Below are 23771 nucleotides of genomic sequence, written 5' to 3' on the forward strand. Positions count from 1 at the left end.
GATAATTTTCTAAATAAAAAATGAAAATCTTAGTAAAATCTAGGGCTATTTTAGCAATTTCCGTTTTCTCTTTTTTAGAGTCAAATATTCATTCTTTTTGGAATTAGGACGCTTCCGCCTGTAAAATTTGAGCTGGTGAAAGCTTTTTCCGGGAGAAGTGAAAAAATCATCGGAGTTTTTGAGAATTCCAAGCGGCGGAGAGATGGAGGTGGAGAAACCGGAGTTGACATTGTATAACACGATGACTCAGTTGAAAGAAGTTTTTAAGCCGATCAATCCCGGCAAGATCGGGATGTATGTCTGTGGCATCACCGCCTACGATTATAGCCATATTGGGCACGCTCGTGCCGCCGTCTCTTTTGACCTCCTTTACAGGTCAGTTCATTGTTTTCGCAGTAGGATTGTGGTTGAATTTGATTTTCTCTAGGTAACAAATTAGGGGAAATTCTGTAAAAAATCTGAACATTTTGAAACTATTTTGTCTATTGTTAGCTTCTTCTATGATTTGATAAGCAATGTACTAAGCTTAGAGACATTGAAGTCATGAGTTTTCTTGAAGTTGGTATTTATCTCTCTAGTGTTGTACTGTTTGATTATGCAGGTACTTAAGGCACTTGGGTTATGAAGTTCATTATGTCAGAAATTTTACAGATGTTGATGACAAGGTATGCTATCTTTTCTGCATTTCAGACACTTTTTTTGCGGTTTTTTTTGCAGAGAACATTGTTCTGTTCTCTTTCCTTTTGTTGGCATTTTCCCTTGGTTATGATTAGGTTGTTAACATATGCAGGTGATTGAAAAGGCTAAAAAGTGTGGGGAGAAGCCGTTAGATTTGAGTAATCGCTTTTGCGAGGAGTATCTTCTAGATATGACTGCTCTTCAGTGCCTCATTCCCACCCGCCAGCCTCGTGTCAGTGACCATATGGAGCACATTATTAAGATGATTGAAAAGGTTTGCTGTCTTCTTCCTTCTTATTTGGTTTCCTTCAGTGTTCTTTGTTAAAAGATGGTGGTATAATGATATTATAATTCTCAGTAAGGTTTGTGATTGATATGCTTCCTTGCTACAGATCATTGAAAACGGATGTGGCTATGCAGTGGGTGGAGATGTGTTCTTCTCAGTGGATAAGTCACCGAGTTACGGTCAATTATCTGGGCAACGGTTGGATCATACTCAAGCTGGTAAGCGTGTTGCTGTTGACTCAAGGAAGCGCAATCCTGCCGACTTTGCATTATGGAACGTTTGACAAGTAAATTCTTTTTGTTGAATTCTTATCTGAGTCATCAAACTAGAGCAGTTGGAGTTTATGCTGAAATTTTTATGCAGGCTGCAAAATCTGGTGAACCAAGTTGGGAGAGCCCTTGGGGTCCAGGAAGACCAGGATGGCACATCGAGTGCAGCGCCATGAGTGCTCATTACCTGTCTCCGAGATTTGACATTCATGGTGGTGGCGCAGATCTGAAATTCCCGCACCATGAAAATGAGATCGCCCAGACATGTGCTGCTTGTGAAGATAGTGGTGTGAATTACTGGTTGCATAATGGGCATGTTACCAACAACAATGTGAAGATGGGAAAATCACTGGACAACTTCTTTACGATTAGAGAAGTATGTTTCTAATTTGTTCCAAAATCATAAATTGAGTCTTTTTGGGTTAGTGTTTTCTCATGGCTAATGCAAAATTGTTGAATCTGTGTAGATCACGGCAAAATATCATCCACTGGCTCTAAGACACTTCTTGATGAGTGCACAGTACCGTTCTCCTCTGAACTATTCGGTTTCGCAGCTTGAGAGTTCATCGGATGCTTTATATTGTGCTTATCAGGTGCACTACCCCCACAATTTGATTAACATCTTTTAAGGGAAAACGGTTTGAATGTTACATAACTCTAACCCTGTAGTCTTTGTTTATTCAGACATTAGAAGATCTTGTTAAATATCTATCGCCATATCGAGAAGAAATGAGTGGAGATGTGGGAAAGACTCAACAGACTGCAGAAGCCAAAGAGATGATAAAGAAGGTGAAAAGTGAGTTTGAAACAAAAATGTCAAACGACTTGAACACTGCCCATATACTCACGGGTGCTTTGCAAGACGCATTGAAATTCATCAACGTTTCAATCTCCAAGCTCAAGAAAATTCAGAAAAAGCAGCGGATGTCGCTGATCGTATCACTAGTCGAGGTTGAGAAAGCAGTGAGGGAAGTTCTTGATGTGCTTGGTTTGCTCACGACTCTAAGCTACGACGAGTTTTTGAAAGAGATGAAACAAAAGGCATTAACAAGAGCAGGAATAGGAGAAGAAGAGGTCTTGCGGAGGATCGACGAAAGGAAATTAGCCCGAAAGAATAAAGATTTCAAGAGAAGCGATCAAATTAGAGAGTTGTTGGCAGCTAAAGGAATCGCCCTGGAGGATATTCCTGGAAAAGACACGGTGTGGAGACCATGCACCCCTTTGAGCCTAAATCCGGTTTAGGCATGACCGCCTTGGCTCTTGCTACATGTTTTATTTTCTTGGGCTTCTTTTTCTATAGCCGTTGAACTCTTATTTTGTTATTTGTTTAGATAATGATGTTGGAAATATGATGAAATTACTTTAGATAACAGCATTGTTTTTTTTTAATCTTTTGATAAACTTGTATCAGACACAAATCATGTGCTGAATTCGTGTGCGGTAAGCTTACTAACATTAAACATTGACCAGATAAATGATTAAAACCCAAGAGCAATTCGTATGTATGGGACAGATTTAAATACACTTTCTTTTTGTTAAACAATGGTCTAATTGAATTATTATCGAGTTAAAACTGTAATAAATGAAAATGATATATGATGATGACTCATTCTGGAACTATTCCATCGAACTCTCGGAGTTGGAGATCTCGATACGACTCCATCATCTATAAGACGTTTACGTGTTTGACTCATTGATGCTTTGGTTTGTTCAAGGAGGACACGTAGAGGAAGAAATCTCTGGAGAAGTGAGAACACGTTAATGGTGATTATCATCGAGAAGATGAAAGATTCAGTATTGTTCCTCGTTGGGCTCTTCTCTTTATCTGTTTTGGTCTCTCAGTCGATCTCAGGGAGAGTCAAAGCTCCATTGTTGCAGAGCAATACTGGTGGATTAGTTTTCAGCAAATCCTTCAATTCGATCTATGATACTTCTATGTACGGACGCTTGCAGCTCAACAATGGCCTTGCTCGAACTCCTCAAATGGGGTAGGTTCAAGGAATTTGCTTTTTCGATTTTGATTTTCGTGGCTTGTTTCTGATTCTGCTAACATGTAAAGGAACAATTTTTATGTGTTTTTGTCCCTATTCTGTTGTAAAGTTTGGAACTTTGAATCTTTCTTACAAGTTAGAGTTTAGAGATTCTCTGATTGGACTTGTGCTTTGTTAATCGACAGATGGAATAGCTGGAATTTCTTTGCTTGCAATATCAATGAAACAGTCATAAAGGAAACTGGTAAAGCTTTCTTTTGTTTGATAGCTTCTAATAAAAAGCTACTCACATGTTTCATCTGATTTTTTTTCTTTCTATGTTCTCATTAGAGTTGCTGATATTTTACTTTCTATAATTAACAGCTGATGCTTTACTTTCATCTGGATTGGCTGATTTGGGATACATACATGTCAATATTGGTATTTGTCCCTTGGACCTGTCTCTTCATATATTCTCTATCTGAGAGTCTTGAAATCTTACTGCTTTAACGTTTCACAAATTTGGGTTTGTTGCAGATGATTGTTGGTCCAATTTGTTACGCGATTCAAAGGTAAGATCGCTTGTATTACTTCAACATTGCTGTTCTAACTTGAGTAGTAATTTCTGCTTACGCTCGAAAATACTATCTGTAGTGAGCTCATGTCTTTGTAGAAGTGATATTGGCTTTACTCTATTTTTATGTAGAAGTTCTTTTTCTCGATGACTTTGTAAATGACATTAAACTAGACGCTGGATGCTTACTTTCTTTTGTAAATCTTGAAATCCAGGGTCAATTGGTTCCTCATCCTGAAACCTTCCCATCAGGAATTAAGCTTCTTGCTGATTATGTTCATTCAAAGGGTCTCAAACTCGGTATATATTCTGATGCTGGGTAGGTTCATATTCATGTACCTATTTTGGTGTATTATAAGCTCGATGAAGTTATATGCTATGGTCTCATGTTTCTATTTTAATATTTCCTCTCAGCGTTTTCACGTGTCAAGTTCGCCCGGGATCCCTTTTCCATGAAGTGGATGATGCTGACATATTTGCTTCTTGGGTTAGTTTTCAGCGAATGTTGTTCAAAATTTGAGTACTCAATGACCTTATAGAGGATTATCTTGTGTATTTATAATTAAAAACAAACATTACTATGTTTTTGATACTCGGTGGTATCTTTGTCTTGGTTTCTCATTGGTAGACTTGATTTCCAGGGTGTGGATTATCTGAAATATGACAACTGTTTCAACCTGGGAATAAAACCAATCAAAAGGTTTGATCTTTTATGATTTGATATGGTACCAATTTTACTCACGAATTTTTTTTGGTATAATTTTCTGAATGACTTGATACGGATTATGGTTTCCACTTTCTAGATACCCTCCAATGCGTGATGCTCTAAACGCAACTGGTCGCTCAATCTTCTATTCACTTTGTGAATGGTACACATTTGTCTTCGCACAGGCTGAGTAAATTTGATTCCCATAGCATTCTGCTAAGTTATTAACCACTTTTTTTTTGTATTGCTACTTTTTGCAGGGGCGTTGATGATCCAGCCTTGTGGGCAAAAGAAGTTGGAAACAGTTGGCGCACAACCGATGACATCAACGATACATGGGCAAGGTGGATATCTCTTAGCATAAGATAAATCCCGTGTTTCATTTGTTTGTAATGAAGATCTTGTGATTTGTGTACATGAACATTAAGTTGGTAGGAGAGGAATTGGTTTGACTGAATCATGATCTGATTGTTTTACTCTCTTTTTTGTTGTTGTTTATGAAGTATGACTACAATTGCTGATTTGAATAACAAGTGGGCTGCATATGCTGGACCTGGTGGTTGGAATGGTAAACAATCATTTAAATCTCAAAAAAATGTTTTCCATTGGAGTAACAACTAGTACATCTAAATATTGATCACATTTGTTTCCATTGCATTAGATCCGGATATGTTGGAAATTGGGAATGGAGGGATGACATACGAGGAGTATCGAGGTCATTTTAGCATTTGGGCTTTGATGAAGGTATGTAACTCATTTCATGGTTTCTTGATTTTCTTTTATATCATAGATCTCATCTCATTCCCATGGTTCTCTTGCAGGCACCCCTGTTGATTGGTTGTGATGTAAGAAACATGACCGCTGAAACTTTTGAGATTTTGAGTAATAAGGAAGTTATCGCTGTAAACCAAGGTGAACTTCAATATTCTTTTACTTGTTAGCTTCACTGCATACATGATTTTCCACAAATCCATTGTCGAAGACCGAGAATCTGAGAACATTTCTGGTTGCAGACCCACTTGGTGTTCAAGGAAGGAAAATTCAAGCCAATGGAGAAGATGATTGTCAGCAGGTATGAATTGGGAATTTGGGAGTCACAGAATTATCAGTCATAGAAAAAGCAGTAAAACAAACTTGAGGACTTAAATTGGTGATAATTTTCACTGCAGGTGTGGTCAGGACCTTTATCTGGTGACCGTATTGTAGTTGCTCTCTGGAACCGTTGCTCTGAGCAAGCAACCATTACAGCATCATGGGATGTGATTGGTCTTGAATCTACCATTAGCGTCTCAGTAAGAGATTTGTGGCAGCACAAAGATGTTACAGAGAACGCGTCTGGCTCCTTTGAAGCTCAAGTAGACGCACACGACTGTCATATGTACGTTCTCACTCCCCAGACAGTATCACACTCCGATGTATAGTTCTTTGTTAGAAGGCACTTTGTTAGGAGGCTCTCAAATCTCAAAGATTGCCTTGTGTTTCTGTATACCTGTTGTGTATCCTGTAACACGTGAAATCTATTGTTGTTACTCAGGACAACTTTCATAGTGTCTGGTTGTACAAAACCTAGTGTTTATGTTTTGAGCACTGAGTGAAATAATGTTTGTTACTCTCTGCACAAATCGCCACAAGTAACAAGAAGTAAAATTGAGGAGATCTCGTATGAATATGGACAAAAAATCTGAAGGTATGGATTCCAAGCAAAACGCAAATGCCAAATCAACTGCTAATCTATACCACTATTGTATATTCTGTCCTACCAACAATGAAGAAGAGATCTCTAACGAAACATTGGTCACAAAGAAAATAAGTTCCTGATGAATCTTTTAAATCCTAAATAGAGTTTGTCCATGTGATTAAGAGAGCCTAGTAATCCTGAAGGTAATGTCAAGATATCAACCAAAGATTTGGTCACAACCACTAAAAGTCAAGAACCGTTCATGGTTTGGGAGGATCTGCTGTTCTCTTCTTTGCCATTTTCCAATACCAATGTGCTTGAAGATAGAGGTTCTACTAGGTTTTCTGGTGGTGGAAATTGGCAATTGTCATCAATCTCCAAATGCTCAGATCTTTGAGATTTCAGCACAGGCTTCTGATCTGGGTTACTATTAGTCTCTGGTCTCACACATTCTTCTCCTTTGTTACCGGTACATGTAGACACTTCACCAGAAAGATTGCAGCAACTACTGGCTCCATCATTGTCTATTGCCTCAGCGGAAGCTTCTAAGTGATGAGTTGATGAGGTTCCAGTACCTGAGTCTCTGAACCTGTCAGAGTATACCTGTTGACTCTGCAACAACCAGTGAGAAAGCAATTCAGAAGCTTGCAGCAATAATTTAATTTTTAAGCCAAAAAGTCAGTCAGTGGGGTTAATCGCATACCATGTCAGGAATATATGTGCCGGTTCCTCTCCTCATGTTTTGACAGCCATTAGGTAAAGAGGTTGATACATTGAGACTTTTAAGATAAAACTCGTTCTTTCGGTAAGTCACAAGGTGACGAACAATATCCCAACCACTTGGGTCCGTAACTTGAGAACTAACCGGGATATAGCCATGCTGAAATGTTCCAGGTAAGCTATACCCATGAATTTGCCCATACACAAGTCTTCCAAAGTAACCTTCGAAATCTCCACTAAGTTCAGACAATTCTGATCTTCCAGTACCAAACGCAGTAACGGGATCATTCACATCTTGCCTTTGTCCCTTACCATTTCTCTCCAAAGAGTTACGAAAGAACTTCTCCAATCTCCATCCCATGGTGTCACCAGGTAATGAAAGAACATCTCTGAGCTTTCGAGCTCCAAGTGTAAAAGCATGTCTTATTCGTTGGACATTTCCTAACAAAATGTTTTTAAGAAAATGAACATTTTGACAACTGCTATATTGATTATAAAACTGTTATCAATAAAGTACCTTGTGTAACACTTTTTCCGAGGTTGTTGCTGTATTTTAGAGGATCGACTATGTTGAGATGTTTGATAGGAAAATCAAGACCATTTGAGTCAACAGCTTTAGTTGGAGCAGAAAATAACTCTACACAGTTTCTTAAAAACTTCTCGTCAAGCAATAACTCATGCCCATTTTCTGGAGAAGCTGCTGGAAAGATAGAAAGAGAAAACACCAAATTAAAATGTCAAATAACACAGAGAAATGCAACGAATAGAAATATCTGTGATTTTTGGTATCATCCTTACCCGTAAGTTCTGGAAGGGAAGATATTGGCACAGGACCATTGACACTGATACAGTAGTTGTTCCAGTCAAATGAACCATAGTAATCCAAGAACTTATACAGAACCTGTTGAAAGACAATTCTATAATTTCATCTTTTGCATATATCACTTACAGTAGACGATGCAAAAGCTTCAGAAAAAGAGTGATTACCGCTAAAGGGCCAGATAAAGATGAATGAAATAGGTTGATGATGTACAAAACTAGTACTGCCAATGCATATGTTGAGATCAATCCAGTGTTAGCACCAAGAATTCGACTCTCGTAATAGCACCAAGCTTTGACTAGGATGATGCTACGCTTGAAAAGATGATCTCTCCCAAAGAGTTGGTCAACCTGAGAATACATAAAGCCAGAGCTTAACCAATAACTAAGAATCAAAGCTAGGCAATAATCTGTTTAGTAGACTTCTAGAGCCTGATTTTGAATAGAGTATGGTACCTGTTCGAGAAAACATAAAGCACAGAGACCTGCCGTTTGATTAAAAGAGATATCCACAGCAATGTTCCTGATATTGCATTTTATGACCTTGACCTATTATAAATCAGCAAACTTTCTTAAGTAAAATTTGGGCAACCAAGAAAATACAAAAATGAAACCAAAAAGTAAACAAACAAACAGACCTGTGCAGGGATAAATTGAACATCTGTTGCATGGAATTCAGATTCTCTTTCTTCATTTTGAAGCCGGCTGCATAATTGTCCATAAAAATCGTCGTCCATATTTTGCTTAGTTAGGACAGTCAGGTCGATATCTCCGTCTGGGAGATAAGTTTTTAGTGGCACTGAACCAAATGAAAAGACCTGTAGATAAACAAGTTCCCATTGAAAGTTAACAAACAACATAAATATTCAACATGTCAGAAAAGAGAACCAGAGTTTCTAACCTCAATTCCATCATGACTCTTGATCAGAGTTCGTACATAATCAATGATCTCATTCCTACTTTTGTCTGAAACAAGGGCAGGTTGGATAGTGCAAAGTATCTCATGAGCTCTCTCCTCTGCAATCATCCAAGATTCCTCCTCTATCAGCAATGAATCCGCTTTAGGTTGTGCTGTTGATAGTGACAATGAGGATGATGAAGAAGACGAAGATGATGAAACTGACAATCTTTCTTGAATATCACCCATGTGAGCATAACTTCAAACTAACACCAGATTGATAACACAGAAATCCTCAACCCAATAAGCCCCTTGTATAAATGTGACATCTACAAACCACAGCACAAAAAGAAATTACAAAAAATATTTCCAATTGACCTTATTGTGATCACATTAGACATAGAAAAGGACAAAATGTTCAAGCAAAAGAAATGAAGTCAAGGTAAGAGTTGGTTGTTGAGCTCCCAAATTTGATTTAGAACAATCGAGGCTAATCCAGAGAGTGAGTGAGATACATCCTGAGCAAGATACATAAAAAATGAAACAGAGCATGCCAATAGTGAATACAGTGTTAGTTAGGTACCCCTCATGTTTAGCTTCTCAGAGCAAAATCAAATATCTATTAAGAAAACAAATCAAAATAGCTAAGCTATATTGCGTGATGATTATACCTAGGAAAGAATTAGCTCAGAAGTCTCAGCTCTGTCTCTTCCAAATCAGAAATTGTTTTTGACAAAAATGAGGTTTTAAGTATTGAAAGGAGTGAGTACCTGCGGTTTTAGTCCATTTGTCCAGAGATTCTTTGGGCTCTAATCTGTGGATATTCAAGAGGCTTTTAATTCCTGCAAACAAACAAAAATTGAGAAACAAAAAAAAATCAAAACTTGGAACAGGGTTTAAGATTGTAACGAATACGGCATTTTGGGTTTCATCTTAAAGCTTCACAAGGACCACGAAGATGGCTTAAGACAAAAGAGAGAAACCCCCCAAAAAAAAAACAAGATTCACGAGGAACATCATTTTGTTTTCTCAATCAAAAAACCGATAACGAGGATATGGAGGAAAATTATGCTTCTATTCATTGGATTCCTAAATATTAAGCAAAGATTATTTTCACCTCGAGACAAAGTTTCCAGCTTTTGGTTTTTTGGATCTTATGGATAATAAACGTTACACCAAAAACTCTTTCAAACACAAAGGGGAAAAATATAAAACCCAGATAAAAACAGATATGAGTCAGTAAAATAAAACGGAAGAGATTATTGTTTACGAATACCGATTTGTATTCATTGATCAAGAGAAGAGAAACCGAAACTAATTTTTTTTGTTTAAGAGGGGGAGAAGAATTATCACCAAGTAATGAAAGAAAAAAAATTAAGGGATAATATAAGAAAAATAAAAAAATATGGAAGGTTCATAATAGTGGAGACCTAAAACAATCTGCCATTTTTTTTATCAATTAGAAATTTTTTAACTTCACCTGCTCCTCTCAAATCATTTTCAGCCAAGAAAAAAAAAGAGCTTTTTTTTAATCTCCTTCTTCATTCTTGTTGGAGACTCGTAGTCTCTTTGACCTCCATGGTCAATGTTTTTGAATGATTCAACAAAAACCCTAATTCCTCCAAAGTCCAAAACCCAGAAACAGAGACTCAATTCTATGAAAGGGCAAAAAAGTGTATCGTATCTTTATGTGGTCTCGAGTATAGACGATTGCACGCCTTATAAAAAGTGGGACCCAACTAATCATCAGTTTAATGACGTGGCGTACGAATACGAGGTTTTATCTCTTCCGTACACGTGGCGAAATATCGAATGGACTAATTTAGATAAACGATAAAAAAAAATAATAATAAGCAAACAGTCAGATTTTTTTCCCGCTATGTTGTCAACTCTCTCTCCTAAAACCCTATCTTCTTCCTTCACTGTGCAAAAATCGCAAAACCCTAGATGTAAATCCCCAAATTCATGTCGATTCCAGAGTTCTAAATGTAGATTCAATCCAATTTTCGTGAAATCCGAGGTTCAGACTGAGAGGAATCTCGAATTTGAAACGGGAGAGACATTTTTCCGCCATGAAAGCGCTAGAGGACGAGACCTCGGTATTTTGTCAGCGACGCTGTACAAGAGATCTAATGGAAGCTTACGGGTACTCGACGCAATGTGCGGATGTGGAATTAGGTCGCTTCGTTATCTTGTGGAAGCTGATGCTGATTTCGTGATGGCGAATGACGCGAACGATGCTAATCGGAGAGTGATTACGGATAATCTGAGTAAAGTAGAGAGAGGTGTTGGTGATGAGAGGAGATGGGTCGTGACGCATATGTTGGCTAATAAAGCGATGATTGAGCGATATATGGTTGCGGATTTCTTCGATATGATTGACATTGATTCGTTTGGGAGCGATTCGTCGTTTTTGAGAGATGCGTTTAATGCATTGAGATTGGGTGGTTTGCTTTACTTGACCTCAACTGATGGTTACTCTTCCGGTGGCCACAGACCTTATAAGTGAGTGAGAAAGCTTAATATAACAATTACATATTTGTAGAGTTAGTAAGTTTGTGCTTTACTTTTTCGAACTGAATCGGTTTTTGTTTACTGGTTTCAATGGTAAGAAACTGAAATGTCTCATATCAATAGGCTTTATGGAACATTTTAGGAAACATGCTATGAGTTTGAAGGAAGTTGAAACATTTCTTGGGTTGTTTTGGTGTAGTTCTTTAGCAGCTTATGGAGCATTTATTCGGCCTATGCCATTTGGGAATGAGATTGGGCTGCGGATGCTTATAGGTGGAGCAGTAAGAGAGGCCGCTCTGCTGGGTTATCATGTTATGCCTCTTTTCTCCTACTATTCTTATCATGGACCTGTGTTTAGAGTCATGCTGAGGGTTCACCGTGGGAAGCTACATGAGGACAGGTTGTTTCTACATTCTGAATCTGACTAAAAGGACTCGAATATTGGTTATGTTGCTTTTGTAATTGGAGTTTTCTTGTGTCTTAACTGTAGGAACTATGGTTTTGTCACGCACTGTAACCTATGTGGCCATTCGCATACATTGAGATGGGATGAACTTGGTTTGATGGGATGTCCCTGCAGTGATACAAAGGCTTCTTCTTCACTGGTTGTTTCAGGACCAATGTGGCTTGGACCGCTTCATGATGCTTCGTATGTTACGGAAATGCTGGAATTGGCAAAGGAATGGGGATGGGTCAGTGAAGGCACTGGCATGGATCTAGAGAAGCTTCTCAGCATAATGATCGAAGAGAGTGATCCAAGACTACCCCCTGGATACACCAAAATGGATGAGGTCCTCTAAAACCATTATTCAGTTCCACTGATAAGAAAGATGATATCCATCCACATTAGATGATATGGATTTGTTTATGTTGTGATTAGATGGCGAGCCGAGCAAAGATGAACTCACCTCCGTTGAAGAAGATGATGAGTGCACTAGTCAAGGTAAAGTAGTTACTGAATTCTCACAGTTTTCATCTCTGAAGAAACACATGTGAAGGTAAAAAGCTAAGAAGCTCTGCTTTTGGATTTTTGCAGGAGGGATACGCTGCTAGCAGATCTCACATTATCCCCAACGCACTCAAAACAGATTGTCCCATGTCACATTTCGTAAGGATTGCCAAAGATAATTTGCAGAGTTAAATTGTTATACCATATTAATCAAGCTGATAAGATCATTTTTGTAGCCTCTGTTTCTGCTATACAAAGTAATCAAATCCAACCTTCGAATATATTTTTTGACTTTATGACAACTTTTAAGATACCATATTATACCCAGTCTCGCTTAAGAACGAGTGAATCTTTGGTCATTTAAAATTTCTCTTCAAACAAAGGGTTTTATGTTGCAAAGATCAAAAAGTGAGAAAAATCAACTGGTAAAATGGTCTGAAACATTTAACGCTCCATATGGCGAAATCATCTTTAGCAAAATGTAGAAAACATCTTCAAAAATTTCAGACAACAGAGAGACTGAAACTAGAATATAAAAAGTTTTGGATTGCCAGCTTCTTGAAGTCTTTAGGCACGAGGAGCAGCAGGAGCACCACCAGCAGGGCGAGGAGCCTGACCAGGCTGTCCAGGCTTGGGAGTGTCCTCCTGAAAATTTTATCGTTTTCGAAAGCACAGAGTAAAAAGATTGCAGCAAAGCCAAGCTTAAGAAACAATGTAGAACTCACATTGTCATAGAATTCTTAAGATTTATCAAAACAACAGCTATTATAATTCATCTGAATTTACAGTAACAGCTATTAAATCAATTGAAGTTACGAGCCAACAAACAAAAAACAGACACTTTTTTTAACTATTTAAGCAAAATTGACTGCTTAAGTACACAATCACGATAAAAGGAAGAATAAACGAATTGATTTATAGAAGTGATTGTACAGAGAGCTTACCTTGCGTCTGGCGAAACGAGGTGGTGGGGTACGAACCCTACGGTTAGTGCGGGATCGGACTCTAACAACGTGAGAGTGGATAGCACAAGAGACGCAGTATTGCATCTTAGCGTAAAGCTTTGGGAGAGTGTAAGCTACAAATCCAAAACAAATACATAACTAATTACACTAAAATCTCAAACACACAATTAACAACAATGCACAACAAGAATCATTAAAACACACACCTTCGTAGACGCTAGCTTCTTGCACATCTCTAATAGCAGCCTGCTCAACAATGTTCCTGACGATGAATCTCTTAATCGCCTTATCCTATCAACAAGAGAACCAAAATCAGATCGAAACATTTTCAATCTTAGACTTGTCTCGGGAAATGGTTAAACAGGAGATCAAACCTTGGGGCAACACTTTCCACAGTTGGAACACCTGATTGGGTTCACATGACCACGGTTATGCTTGTTCCTGCCACCATTCCTACGCTTGAAAGTCTGCAACAAAAAAAGAGTAAACTCGAATTCAATACACAATTTTGCTTTCTAAATCTCTCTGAGCTTGATTCTGTGTTCAAAACGATGAATCTATCAAAGAACGAGAAGACTTGCCATGTTGATGCAGAGAGATTCAAAAGCTTATTGCTTCAGTTCTCTTTGATGCGGCGACAGGGAAGAAGAAGTGTTCAGTAACCCTAAAATTTGCAAAATAATCTCTAATATATGCAGACCATTGTCGTTTAGGGTTTTATTAGAAGTGGGTTTGACTATGAAATATTTGGGCCTGTGCATGACCCATTGTAAGCCCAGTCCTGCCTCCCGATTCATGAATGTTTTTTAGCAAGCGGGCCCCAAATTAACAAATTTAGTAATTTACAATGTTTTATGAGATTAGTGATTTTAAAAACGATTATATAACCAATTTATTAAGACTAGTTTAGATTTTTACGAGTTTGGAATTTTTTTGCTTCGAAATTTCATTTATATACATCACTTCATATATTAAAATTTTATTTATTTAATTCGACTTATTACATTAAGTCAACCGAGGCCAAAAGATAAATTTTTTTGATTTTATTTCTAAAACAACAAAAAGAAAAACATTACCAAACATTTTTTTCCAAAGTACATAGCATCTTAAACTTATTATTGCATCTTCGCTACTTCCGTATTGATTACTTACTTCAAACCTTCAAGCTTCGTTCTATTATGTGCATATTTTTTACATGTACGAAAACTCAGTTAATATCAAGATCACGAGTGTGCTTCTCGAATACGTCCGAGGCATATTTCCAGTTGATCACAGTCCATATGTTCTTCAAGTACTCCGCTCTAGCATTCTTGTACTGCATTAGCCGTACCAATTGATGATCAAAGTTAATATTCAATTATTAGATGATTTATTATTGAAACCGATATATATGTTCTATTACTCTATCTTAAGGACAAGGAGTATTATAATTGAGAGTAGAGTACCTGTGGATAGTAGGCATGCTCCCACACGTCAATCCCGATTAGAGGAACTAAGTGTGATCCCTTCGTCACCAATGGGTCCTGTATTTTCTCTATATATCAAATCTTTTTCTTTTCTTTTTCCTAAATTCTTGAGAGATAGACCATGACATGATACAAATTAGCTTAATTACTACATTAATCTACCTGATTGGCTGTGGTCTCAACGACAAGTCTCTTTAGCTCTCTGTCTAATCCAAACCACTATAAAACAGGATGCACAAACATGGGTTTTATGCAACCAAAAAAAGTTGCTGTTAGTTAACAAGTCAATAAGTTTCTTATGCTACACTATACACTAACCAATCTTATTGTCACTTTTAGATTTTTGTTAACACCTTTTTTGATATTTTATAATGTTCTTTTTTTTTTTCTTTTTCATTTCCAACAGAGTCCTATACTACATCACATATCCAATTCAAATTGAACTGAATTTTGATATTATGTCAGAAAACTTTATAAATTCCCATAAAAAAAACAATAATTGATTTCCCAACTTATTGTTAATGAGATTCTAAGAAGAACTTACCACCCATCCAGATCCCTGCACGGCAGCGCCTTCCGCGTTCATCTTTTGGATCAATCCCTCTAATGATGCGAAATGAGCATCGATCGCCGAAGACAAAGGATCGTGCGGTGGCTTGCCACCTCCTTCCTACCATTTCAATATGACCCATTATAAAGAAAAAAATCATCTTAAATAGAAGATGGAGTGACGAAGAAGTAATATATTAATTGGTACATGAACAGGGGCTAGGTTTTTCCAGAAGATTGCATGGTTAACGTGACCTACAAGCAAAGCAACAACATAAATCAAAATCCTTAAGATCAACAAGCACCGACAGGAAGATTTTAGTTAGAACTTAGTATCGTTTATAGCAGGGGTTTTGACCTCCGCCGTTGAACTTGATGAGGCTTTGGAGTTTGACGACGGAGGAGTGATCACCGTCGGCCATGGCAGAGCGAAGGCTGTTAAGGGCTTTGTTGTACTGAGTGACATAAGTCTGGTGGTGTTTCTGGTGGTGTAGCCGCATGATCTCCTCACTGATCGCTGGCTCTAACGCATCATAAGCGTACGGAAGATCAGGAAGTGAAGCAGTCTTCATTGATTCGAGACACGGTTCCATGGTTGCTCCTCTGGCGTTTTGAAGACTCGTAGCGAAGATCGCAAGGAAGATACTGATAATGACGGTGGTCGTCATGATCTTTTATATATTTAGACACTAGAAAATAGAAATAAAGCGCAAAAGGTGGATTTATTCGGATAAGTATATATAAAATATTTTCTTATCAAAAAAGTATATAAAGTTATTATTAAGCCACGCCAACTTTGACTGATCTACTTGTCAATCTCTAAGGCTTCGTGGCTTTAGGCGTTTTGCATAGTTGCTCGATTTGTGTCGCAACCTTATGTTGATGCATATTTACGATGTTCTTGCATGTCCATTTGTCGTTGTGTAGTTTATGGCACGAGAAACGTCAAACGCAAACGCGATCTCTCAGTCTAATGATCCGATCCTTATATGCGAAAGATCAACGCATCTAAGAATTCAAATTTTTGTACAATTCTCTGTTAAGAAAGAAAAGATCCACTCAACCTCGGATCTTTGGATTATGAATTATGCTTCCATGTTTTTAGTTTTTTTTTTGTTATGGAATCATTTGTCTTGGGTATATAATCATTGATTGTATTTCTAAACTTTTTTTAATTTTATAAATATTTACATTGTCAGAAAAAAAAAGAGAAAAAAAAAAGATCTGGGCCATATACCAAAAGGCCAAACTTTCCTCAAACATAAAAAACGGAAGGCCCAATCTATTCTTAGACATTTTCCAGCGTGGAGTCTGACGTGGCGTATCTAATGGTCTAGATTATAAATGACATAGACGACACGTGTTCACCACAATTTAAATCCTGTACTAGCGTGTGCCCGCCCAAGCCATGCACACAGCTAAACCGCGTCGCCACGTTCTCCATCCCCGTACCGGCTTCGCGTAATTCCAACCGTTGGATTTCAATCGAACGGTCAATATCAGATCTCAATTTAGTCTCTATTGTCAACACTTTACAGGGAATAATCACCTACTTAAGCCACCTCAGACTTTAGAAGATAACGTTAAGTTAAACGCTATTTCTACAATCTCTAAATCTCAACCGTCCGATCAAACAACTTACACAACTTCCATGCTGGAGAAATTAAAAAAGTAGGTATATATAAATGTTATAAACCACATGTTGGATGGATTCCATAACCGTGGGCCTTATGCATATTCTAGAAGGCCCGTGTCCATGTCCTATAAGGCCCATGCCCATGTTCTAGAAGATTCTCCTTTTAGGATCCATTTTATACTTAGTGGGCTTTTGGGCTTTAGGGTTTACTAACCCAATGAGGATTTGTCTCCTCTCATTATGTATATATATGTAACGAACTTCATTCATTAATACATTGAAAACAATAAGTTTACAACACGTTATCAGCACGACTTGCTCTTAACGAAAACCCTAAAAACCCTAACCCTAAAAATCGCGGTACTGTTCACGCCGACACTGTTCATCTCGGTACTGTTCATCGCCGATACTGTTCACGCCGACACTGTTCACGCCGACACTGTTCATCGCCGACACTGTTCATCTCCGATACTGTTCATCGCCGATACTGTTCATCGCGGCACAGTTCATCGCCGACACTGTTTATCGCCGACACTATTCATCGCGACACTGTTCATCGCGGTACTGTTCATCGCGACACTGTTCATCGCGGTACTGTTCATCGTGGTACTGTTTGCGGTTCATTGCAGCAGCGTGAGTTACCGAGGTCTTTAGCTCCCGGTTCTAGTCCATACAACCCCATAAGGTGAAAGGTAACATCAAAACCCTAAAGCTAAAGAACCAACAATTGAACTTGAAAGTTAAGCAAAGAGAAACCCTAAAAACGAATGATGATTGATTAAGTGATTGTTTTGCTTGTATGATTCGATTGCTTGCTTGATCCGATTGCTTGTTTGCTGGATTGTTTGACTCGTTTAGGTTGCTAGAAAAAGTTGATTATCGTTTAAGCTAAAACTCGCCTAAGTTGCTAGAGAAGTTTTAATTATCTAAACCTATAATCGCAAATCCGAAAATTCCATAAGTTTAAATCGGCTTGATTGAGATTGTTTAGGTTGTTAGATTGTTTGCTCTTTTTTTTATTGATTACATGCTTAAAACCCTAATCAAATTAGGAAATATTTAGAAATAGGAAAATTAATCCTAAAGTAAAGAGGAAAGTAAATCCTAAAAGGAAAAGGAAAAGTTAATCCTAATTAAAAGAGGAAATCTAATCCTAAGCAAAAGAGGAAAGTCAAATCCCTAAGTAAATCGATTCATGGTTCGGTCTCAAATACCGCATGACACTAACGATTACATGATTTTGACTCAAAACTTTTCCTTGTAGATGTTGAATTACAACTTGTACTTTACTGCCCTAAATCTCTTAGGAGATAATTATTTTAAAATGGGCAATGGATACTAAGATTATCCTAAAGTCAAAAGGACTTGGTGAATGTATCTAATAAGGCAAGAATGCCAAGAGAGAAAGATAGATACAAGGCAATATTAGCCACCATCTTATTGAGAGTCTCATAATCCAGAACTATAAGTCTGTGGATGAGTCTATTGCTAGATGAGCAAAATAATGACTTACTCATAAAAACAGTGAGTTACGACCTCATAGATTAACCCCATTACCTAATGCCAATAAGGCCGCAGAGGATAAGAAAGAATCCAAAGAATCTAACCACGTCTAAAGTGATAGACCACACGGCCGTGACCGTGGTGGATTGAAAGGACGTGGTTGTGGCCACTATAACTCATCCGGCCGTGGGAACCACTATAACCGTGGATGTAGACCCAATTCCGGCCGTGGTCGAGGGCGAGGACGATGTGGTATTTCCAAACCACAACACTGGACCAAATGAGTATGCCATAGATATGGAATGGGAAACCATTGGGCTAAGATATGTAGGACTTCCAAACATCGTTGTGACCTCTATCAAGAGAGTGTAAAAGGGAAGAATCCTAAAGCCCATTTGGTATATAAAGATGGTGAACATGATCAAGATGATCTAATAGAGTATGAAACTTCTGATTGCATAAAAGAATCAAGTTGATAAATCTTACTTCGACATCAAAACCTCTATGTTTTTCTTTGCATTTTATGTGTTCATTGATTGTTATTTGCTTGAATTTATTTTATATTATTTTATGTTTAGAACATGATTCTTGTCCATATAAGAAATGGCCGAGGACAAGAACATAATTGTGGTGGATAGTGGAGCCACACAAAAGATAAGAGATATTTTCCTAAATCTCATAATGAAAAATGCCAATATTAGCACTTAGCGGGTATAGCAAATCTTATTGAGGGCTACGGCCAAGCCCATATTCTATTACCAAATGGCACGCATCTTGAACTAAGCGATGCCCTATATTCACCCAGCTCGAAGAGGAGCTTATTAAGTTTCAAAGATATAAGATTGAATGGTTTCCATATTGAAACAAAGGGTGAAGGGAACAAAGAGATCACCCAAGGACATAAGAAAGTCCTAGAGACTATACCCGCATTATCCACTAGTCTCTACTATGCTAAAATCGATATGATCGAAGCTAATATGGCAATGAACAAAGAGTTCATCGAGAAATTCACTTTATGGCATGACCGGCTTGGCCATCCGGGTCATAGTATGATGCGTAAGCTTATGATAAATTCAAGGGGGCACACCCTAAGAGAGAAAAGAGTTATCCCTAAGAATCTCACGTGTGAAGCATGTTCACAAGGGAAACTCATTATAAGGCCATCACCGGCTAAGGTAAATAAAGAGACCTTAAATTTTCTGGAAAGGATACAAGGGGATATATGTGGATCAATACACCCACCATGTGGGACGTTTAGATACTTTATGGTCCTCATTGACGCATCGACAAGATGGTCGCATGTTTGTCTCTATCTACTAGAAACCAAGTGTTTGCTAGGTTATTGGCCCAGATAATAAGACTGCGAGCCCACTTTCCAGATTTTCCGCTTAAGACTATACGTCTAGACAATGCCGGTGAATTCACGTCCCAAGCGTTTAATGACTACTGTATGTCCATGGGGGTAAGTGTGGAACATCCCGTAGCACATGTACATACACAGAATGGATTAGCGGAATCCTTCATTAAACGAATTCAAATGATAGCTCGACCATTACTCATGAGGTCAAAGCTCCCAGTAGCCGCTTGGGGACACGCTGTTTTACATGCATCAGAACTTATATGCATAAGGCCATCTAGTGAACATAGATATTCACCATCCCAATTACTCATGGGTCATGAGCCAGACATATCCCATCTAAAGACTTTCGGGTGTGCCGTATATGTACCGATTGCTCCACCACATAGAACAAAGATGGGACCTCAAAGGAGGATGGGAATATATGTTGGATTTGATTCTCCCACCATTATTAAGTATCTAGAGCCAACTACGGGTGATCTATATAAGGCTAGATACGCGGATTGTCATTTTAATGAATCCGAGTTTCCTACTTTAGGTGGAGAGATGAACAAGCTGGGTAAAGCAATAAAAGAAATATAATGGAATCAAACATCCTTAAATTGGCAAGATCCTCGGACTCTGGCATGAGAATCAGAGGTCCATAAGATTATACATTTGAAAAGCTAGCTAATCAATTGCCAGATTCCTTTGCTGACCCAAAGAAAGTTACAAAAACGTACATACCAGCTTGTAATGCACCAGTACGTATTGATATCCAAAAGGGAATCAATGAAATTGCTACCGAGTCTAACACACGAAAGAAACGTGGTAGACCAATATGTTCCAAAGATAAAAATCCTCGAAAATCAAAGAAAGGTGCAGTAGGAAACGAGGTTAAGGAAACCATAGACATGGCCGCGGCAGACCCTAAGGAACCGAATAGAGAGATTTGGGACGCCAATCCTCATGGTTCTGAAGGGATAGATAATAATGAGATCTCAATAAATTATATCATGTCTGGAATAAAATGGAACCGCAAAGATGTCGACATCGATGAAATATTTGCATATAAGGTAGCACTTGAAATGAATGAGGATCATGAACCCACGTCTATATTAGAGTGCACTCAAAGATCAGATTGGCTAAAATGGAAAGAAGCCATAAACGTGGAGTTAAGTTCAGGGATAAAACCAGTAGGACACAAGTGGGTCTTTGTGAGAAAGAGAAATGAAAATAAAGCGTGAGATATAAGGCACGGCTTATAGCACAAGGATTCTCACAAAGACCGGGGATAGATTATGAAGAAACATACTCCCCTGTGGTGGATGCTAAGACATTTAAATTTTGCTAAGTCTGGCTATATAAAGAAAAAGACTTGATTTGCGGCTAATGGATGTAATGCCTGCATATTTATATAAGTCCACTGGATAATATATATGAGATTACCAGAGGGTATTGAGCTCAAAGATAAAGATAAGAAAGGGTCTCGAGACCAATACTGCATAAGGCTGAACAAATCGCTTTATGGACTGAAATAAAGTGGACGCATGTGGTACAATAGATTAAGCGAGTACCTAGTCAGAGAAGGTTATAAGAATGATCCCATCAGTCAATGTATCTTCATAAAGAAATTTGCAAACAAAGGGTTTGTGATAATAGCAGTATATGTGGATGATTTAAACATCCTCGAAACCTTTGGGGAAATCGCCCAAACAGTCGAATATCTAAAGAAAGAATTCGAGATGAAAGACCTAGGCAAGACAAAATTCTGTTTGGGATTGCAACTTGAGTACGTGAATAATGGAATCCTTGTGCATCAAAAGGCATATACTGAAAAGTACTCAAGAGATTCAATATGGACCAGGCCCACCCATTGAGCAGCCCAATGGTGGTGAGAAGCCTCGGATTGGATAGTGATCCATTCGGTCCAAAGAAGGATGAGGAAGAAGTTCTCGATCCTGAAGTGCCATACCTCAGTGCCATAGGAGCGTTAATGTACTTGGCTAGCCACACTAGACCAGACATATGTTTTGCCGTGAACCTCCTTTGTCTAAATTTAGTTCATGATCAACCCAAAGGCACTAGAAAGGTTTGAAGGAAGGTTTGGTTAAATTTTAAATTCTATTCTTCCTATGTTTGTTTATTTGGGTTTTATTCTATACTGATCTAACCAAAGAAGGTCTAGTTTGCTTTGGTTTAGTTTGTTTTGCTGATGCAGGTAAAATCAGATTATGGCATGATCAATAAATAGGAACTACGTGTGGCTTGATCCCTTCCAAGGGTACGTAGGCAGCCTTTTTCAAGGCGCAGCTACTACAACATCAAAGACCATCATATGAGGAGACAACACAGCCTGTATCGCTCAGCTCAAGGACGGCTATATTAAGGGAGATCGGACGAAGCACATTCTAACAAAGTTCTTCTTCACGCATGACTTGCAAAGGGATGGAGAAGTTCGAGTGGTACAAGTTCGGTCCAGCGACAACTCAGCCGATCTCTTCACCAAGGCATTACCAACATCGACATTGAAGAAGTTCACGCATCAAATTGGAATGCGGAGACTTAAGGACTTTCAGGGATGACCAAAACAGGGGGAGTAATACGTGCTGTACTCTTTTTCCTTAACCATGGTTTTGTCCCAATGGGTTTTCCTGGTAAGGTTTTAATGAGGCAGCATCCCCGAGCGTATTACTGAGATCCTTTGGCATCTATACGGTTATGTCATCCAAGGGGGAGTGTTATAAACCACATGTTGGATGGACTCCATAACCGTGGGCCTTATGCATATTCTAGAAAGCCCGTGTCCATGTCCTATAAGGCCCATGCCCATGTTCTAGAAGATTCTCCTTTTAGGATCCATTTTATACTTAGTGGGCTTTTGGGCTTTAGGGTTTACTAACCCAATGAGGATTTGTCTCCTCTCATTATGTATATATATGTAACGAACTTCATTCATTAATACATTGAAAACAATAAGTTTACAACAATTAAATCATTCATCATTGCCATTGGATTGTGTGTGGCTGCGTCAGTAAAACGTATTCTTAAAAGCAACCATTGGTTTGATTGATTCTATAAGAGAAATCGTCAGCGTGAAGCAATCTCCAATCTCATCGCATATCTTCTCCGATTCCGATTCGTCTCTGCAATTGAATCTTCCGGTAGTCGGAGATGGCGGCGTCTGCGAGGATTTGTTGCGGAGGAGGAAGTGCATGTGCTGTTCGTTGTGATCGTCGTACGCTGAATTTGAATTCTCGATCGTCGTGTGTTGTTCCAGTGACGAATCGACGGAATCGATGTGAGATCGGGAAGGTTTCCATGTCGATGGATGATTTGAACCCACCGTCTGCGGCGGTGAAGATCGAACGGATCGGTGAAAGGAAACGTGGTGGATCTGTTGTGTCGAGGGAGAAGCTTGATGTGTGGTTGAGAGATTCGGTGGTTGAGATTGTTAAGAATCTTAGGGAATCTCCGTTATTGATGCATTTATACGCGGAGGCGAATGGTGGTTTGACGACGACGGCAACGAATCCGGAGGCGGAGGATTGGCCGGAGATGGAAGGAAAGTGGGATAGAGGAGAAGAGAGGACGCCGGAAGGAGTTATATTCGTGGAGAAGCTCGCTGACGGTGACGTAGAGGATGATGATGATCACGATGGTGGCGCGTGTGGAGAAGATACTAGCGCGTGGGGGATTGTGGCGCAAGGAAGAGGAACGGATAGTGGGCCGGTTTGTTATCTATTGAAAACAACCCGGGTCGGGTCGGGTATGGGTACGGTTTGTACCCATTTCTGTCTGGTTAAGGTCAAGAGTTTTAGGGAAACGGCTATGTCACAGTTGAATAACTCATGGTTGGTGCAGACTGGTCAATGATTATCAAAGGGATTGAACTGTAAATTATTTATTCTCTTTGGGTTTTGATTATGAAACCCTTATGGATGATCAAATTTTACCTTTGTTATTATTACAAAATTTAGAAATTTGGATTGGTGACTTAAACTGTAAATGAAAAGGTCAAGTTAATTGGTTATAGTGATTTGTTTAATCAAAGAACAATGTTAGTTTGTTACTATTGTAGTAGAGAAGATTTGAATCAAGACAAGTAGACAACTTAATCCATGTATGATCTCGAGTTTTGGGAAAATATGCGTCTATTAACACCACAATAAGCATAAGTGTAGATGGATTTAAATACCCAAAACTTTTGGTTGTGATGATAGTGCAAAGCCTATAGCTGATATTGGTAGAATTT

At 38.6% G+C, this 23771-nt stretch overlaps 7 protein-coding genes across 17 annotated transcripts; 4 read left to right on the forward strand and 3 right to left on the reverse strand.

Annotated features, from left to right (window-relative positions):
• The first annotated feature begins 9 nt into the window (after window positions 1–9).
• LOC9314146 (cysteine--tRNA ligase 1, cytoplasmic) lies at window positions 10–2608 on the forward strand. Its single transcript, XM_021025987.1, has 7 exons — window positions 10–375; window positions 602–665; window positions 791–952; window positions 1071–1241; window positions 1328–1609; window positions 1701–1826; window positions 1918–2608. The coding sequence occupies exons 1-7, from the start codon at window positions 203–205 to the stop codon at window positions 2473–2475; spliced, it is 1536 nt and encodes a 511-aa protein (XP_020881646.1). The 5' UTR covers window positions 10–202; the 3' UTR covers window positions 2476–2608.
• A 242-nt stretch (window positions 2609–2850) lies between these two features.
• LOC9312429 (alpha-galactosidase 3) lies at window positions 2851–6094 on the forward strand. Its single transcript, XM_002876315.2, has 14 exons — window positions 2851–3221; window positions 3410–3468; window positions 3588–3644; window positions 3741–3775; window positions 3993–4096; window positions 4192–4264; window positions 4419–4477; window positions 4581–4646; window positions 4744–4827; window positions 4987–5051; window positions 5145–5227; window positions 5305–5395; window positions 5497–5555; window positions 5653–6094. Exons 1-14 carry the CDS (start codon window positions 2995–2997, stop codon window positions 5902–5904), a joined length of 1314 nt encoding a protein of 437 aa, XP_002876361.2. The 5' UTR covers window positions 2851–2994; the 3' UTR covers window positions 5905–6094.
• A 36-nt stretch (window positions 6095–6130) lies between these two features.
• Window positions 6131–10309, reverse strand: LOC9312430. 11 transcript variants are annotated; one of them, XM_021025982.1, is made up of 10 exons: window positions 9716–10016; window positions 9369–9440; window positions 8602–8927; window positions 8339–8518; window positions 8157–8249; window positions 7869–8051; window positions 7680–7782; window positions 7399–7581; window positions 6865–7322; window positions 6131–6773 (listed from the first exon to the last, which is right to left on the reverse strand). In XM_021025982.1, the coding sequence occupies exons 3-10, from the start codon at window positions 8845–8847 to the stop codon at window positions 6411–6413; spliced, it is 1809 nt and encodes a 602-aa protein (XP_020881641.1). In that variant the 5' UTR covers window positions 8848–8927; window positions 9369–9440; window positions 9716–10016; the 3' UTR covers window positions 6131–6410. The 11 variants fall into 11 exon arrangements, with proteins under 11 accessions (XP_020881641.1, XP_020881643.1, XP_020881638.1 ...); XM_021025984.1 differs by lacking the exon at window positions 9716–10016 and adding an exon at window positions 10079–10309 and having other exon boundaries at window positions 6187–6773; XM_021025979.1 differs by lacking the exon at window positions 9716–10016 and adding an exon at window positions 10079–10097 and having other exon boundaries at window positions 6187–6773; window positions 8602–9116.
• An 82-nt stretch (window positions 10310–10391) lies between these two features.
• On the forward strand, window positions 10392–12363 carry LOC9314147 (tRNA (guanine(26)-N(2))-dimethyltransferase). Its single transcript, XM_002876316.2, has 5 exons — window positions 10392–11103; window positions 11312–11512; window positions 11603–11903; window positions 11993–12055; window positions 12149–12363. The coding sequence occupies exons 1-5, from the start codon at window positions 10478–10480 to the stop codon at window positions 12251–12253; spliced, it is 1296 nt and encodes a 431-aa protein (XP_002876362.1). The 5' UTR covers window positions 10392–10477; the 3' UTR covers window positions 12254–12363.
• A 64-nt stretch (window positions 12364–12427) lies between these two features.
• Window positions 12428–13745, reverse strand: LOC9312431 (40S ribosomal protein S26-3). Its single transcript, XM_002878033.2, has 5 exons — window positions 13608–13745; window positions 13401–13493; window positions 13233–13317; window positions 13006–13139; window positions 12428–12706 (listed from the first exon to the last, which is right to left on the reverse strand). The coding sequence occupies exons 1-5, from the start codon at window positions 13608–13610 to the stop codon at window positions 12629–12631; spliced, it is 393 nt and encodes a 130-aa protein (XP_002878079.1). The 5' UTR covers window positions 13611–13745; the 3' UTR covers window positions 12428–12628.
• Window positions 13746–14045: 300 nt separating this feature from the next.
• Window positions 14046–15841, reverse strand: LOC9314148 (superoxide dismutase [Mn] 2, mitochondrial). Its single transcript, XM_002878034.2, has 6 exons — window positions 15400–15841; window positions 15250–15296; window positions 15037–15162; window positions 14655–14711; window positions 14472–14549; window positions 14046–14341 (listed from the first exon to the last, which is right to left on the reverse strand). Exons 1-6 carry the CDS (start codon window positions 15707–15709, stop codon window positions 14234–14236), a joined length of 726 nt encoding a protein of 241 aa, XP_002878080.1. The 5' UTR covers window positions 15710–15841; the 3' UTR covers window positions 14046–14233.
• Window positions 15842–22507: 6666 nt separating this feature from the next.
• LOC9314149 lies at window positions 22508–23588 on the forward strand. The gene has a single exon (XM_002876317.2). The coding sequence runs from the start codon at window positions 22691–22693 to the stop codon at window positions 23390–23392; it is 702 nt and encodes a 233-aa protein (XP_002876363.1). The 5' UTR covers window positions 22508–22690; the 3' UTR covers window positions 23393–23588.
• Window positions 23589–23771: the final 183 nt, after the last annotated feature.

Source organism: Arabidopsis lyrata (assembly GCF_000004255.2).
Source record: "Arabidopsis lyrata subsp. lyrata unplaced genomic scaffold ARALYscaffold_5, whole genome shotgun sequence".
Taxonomy (NCBI): Eukaryota; Viridiplantae; Streptophyta; class Magnoliopsida; order Brassicales; family Brassicaceae; genus Arabidopsis; species Arabidopsis lyrata.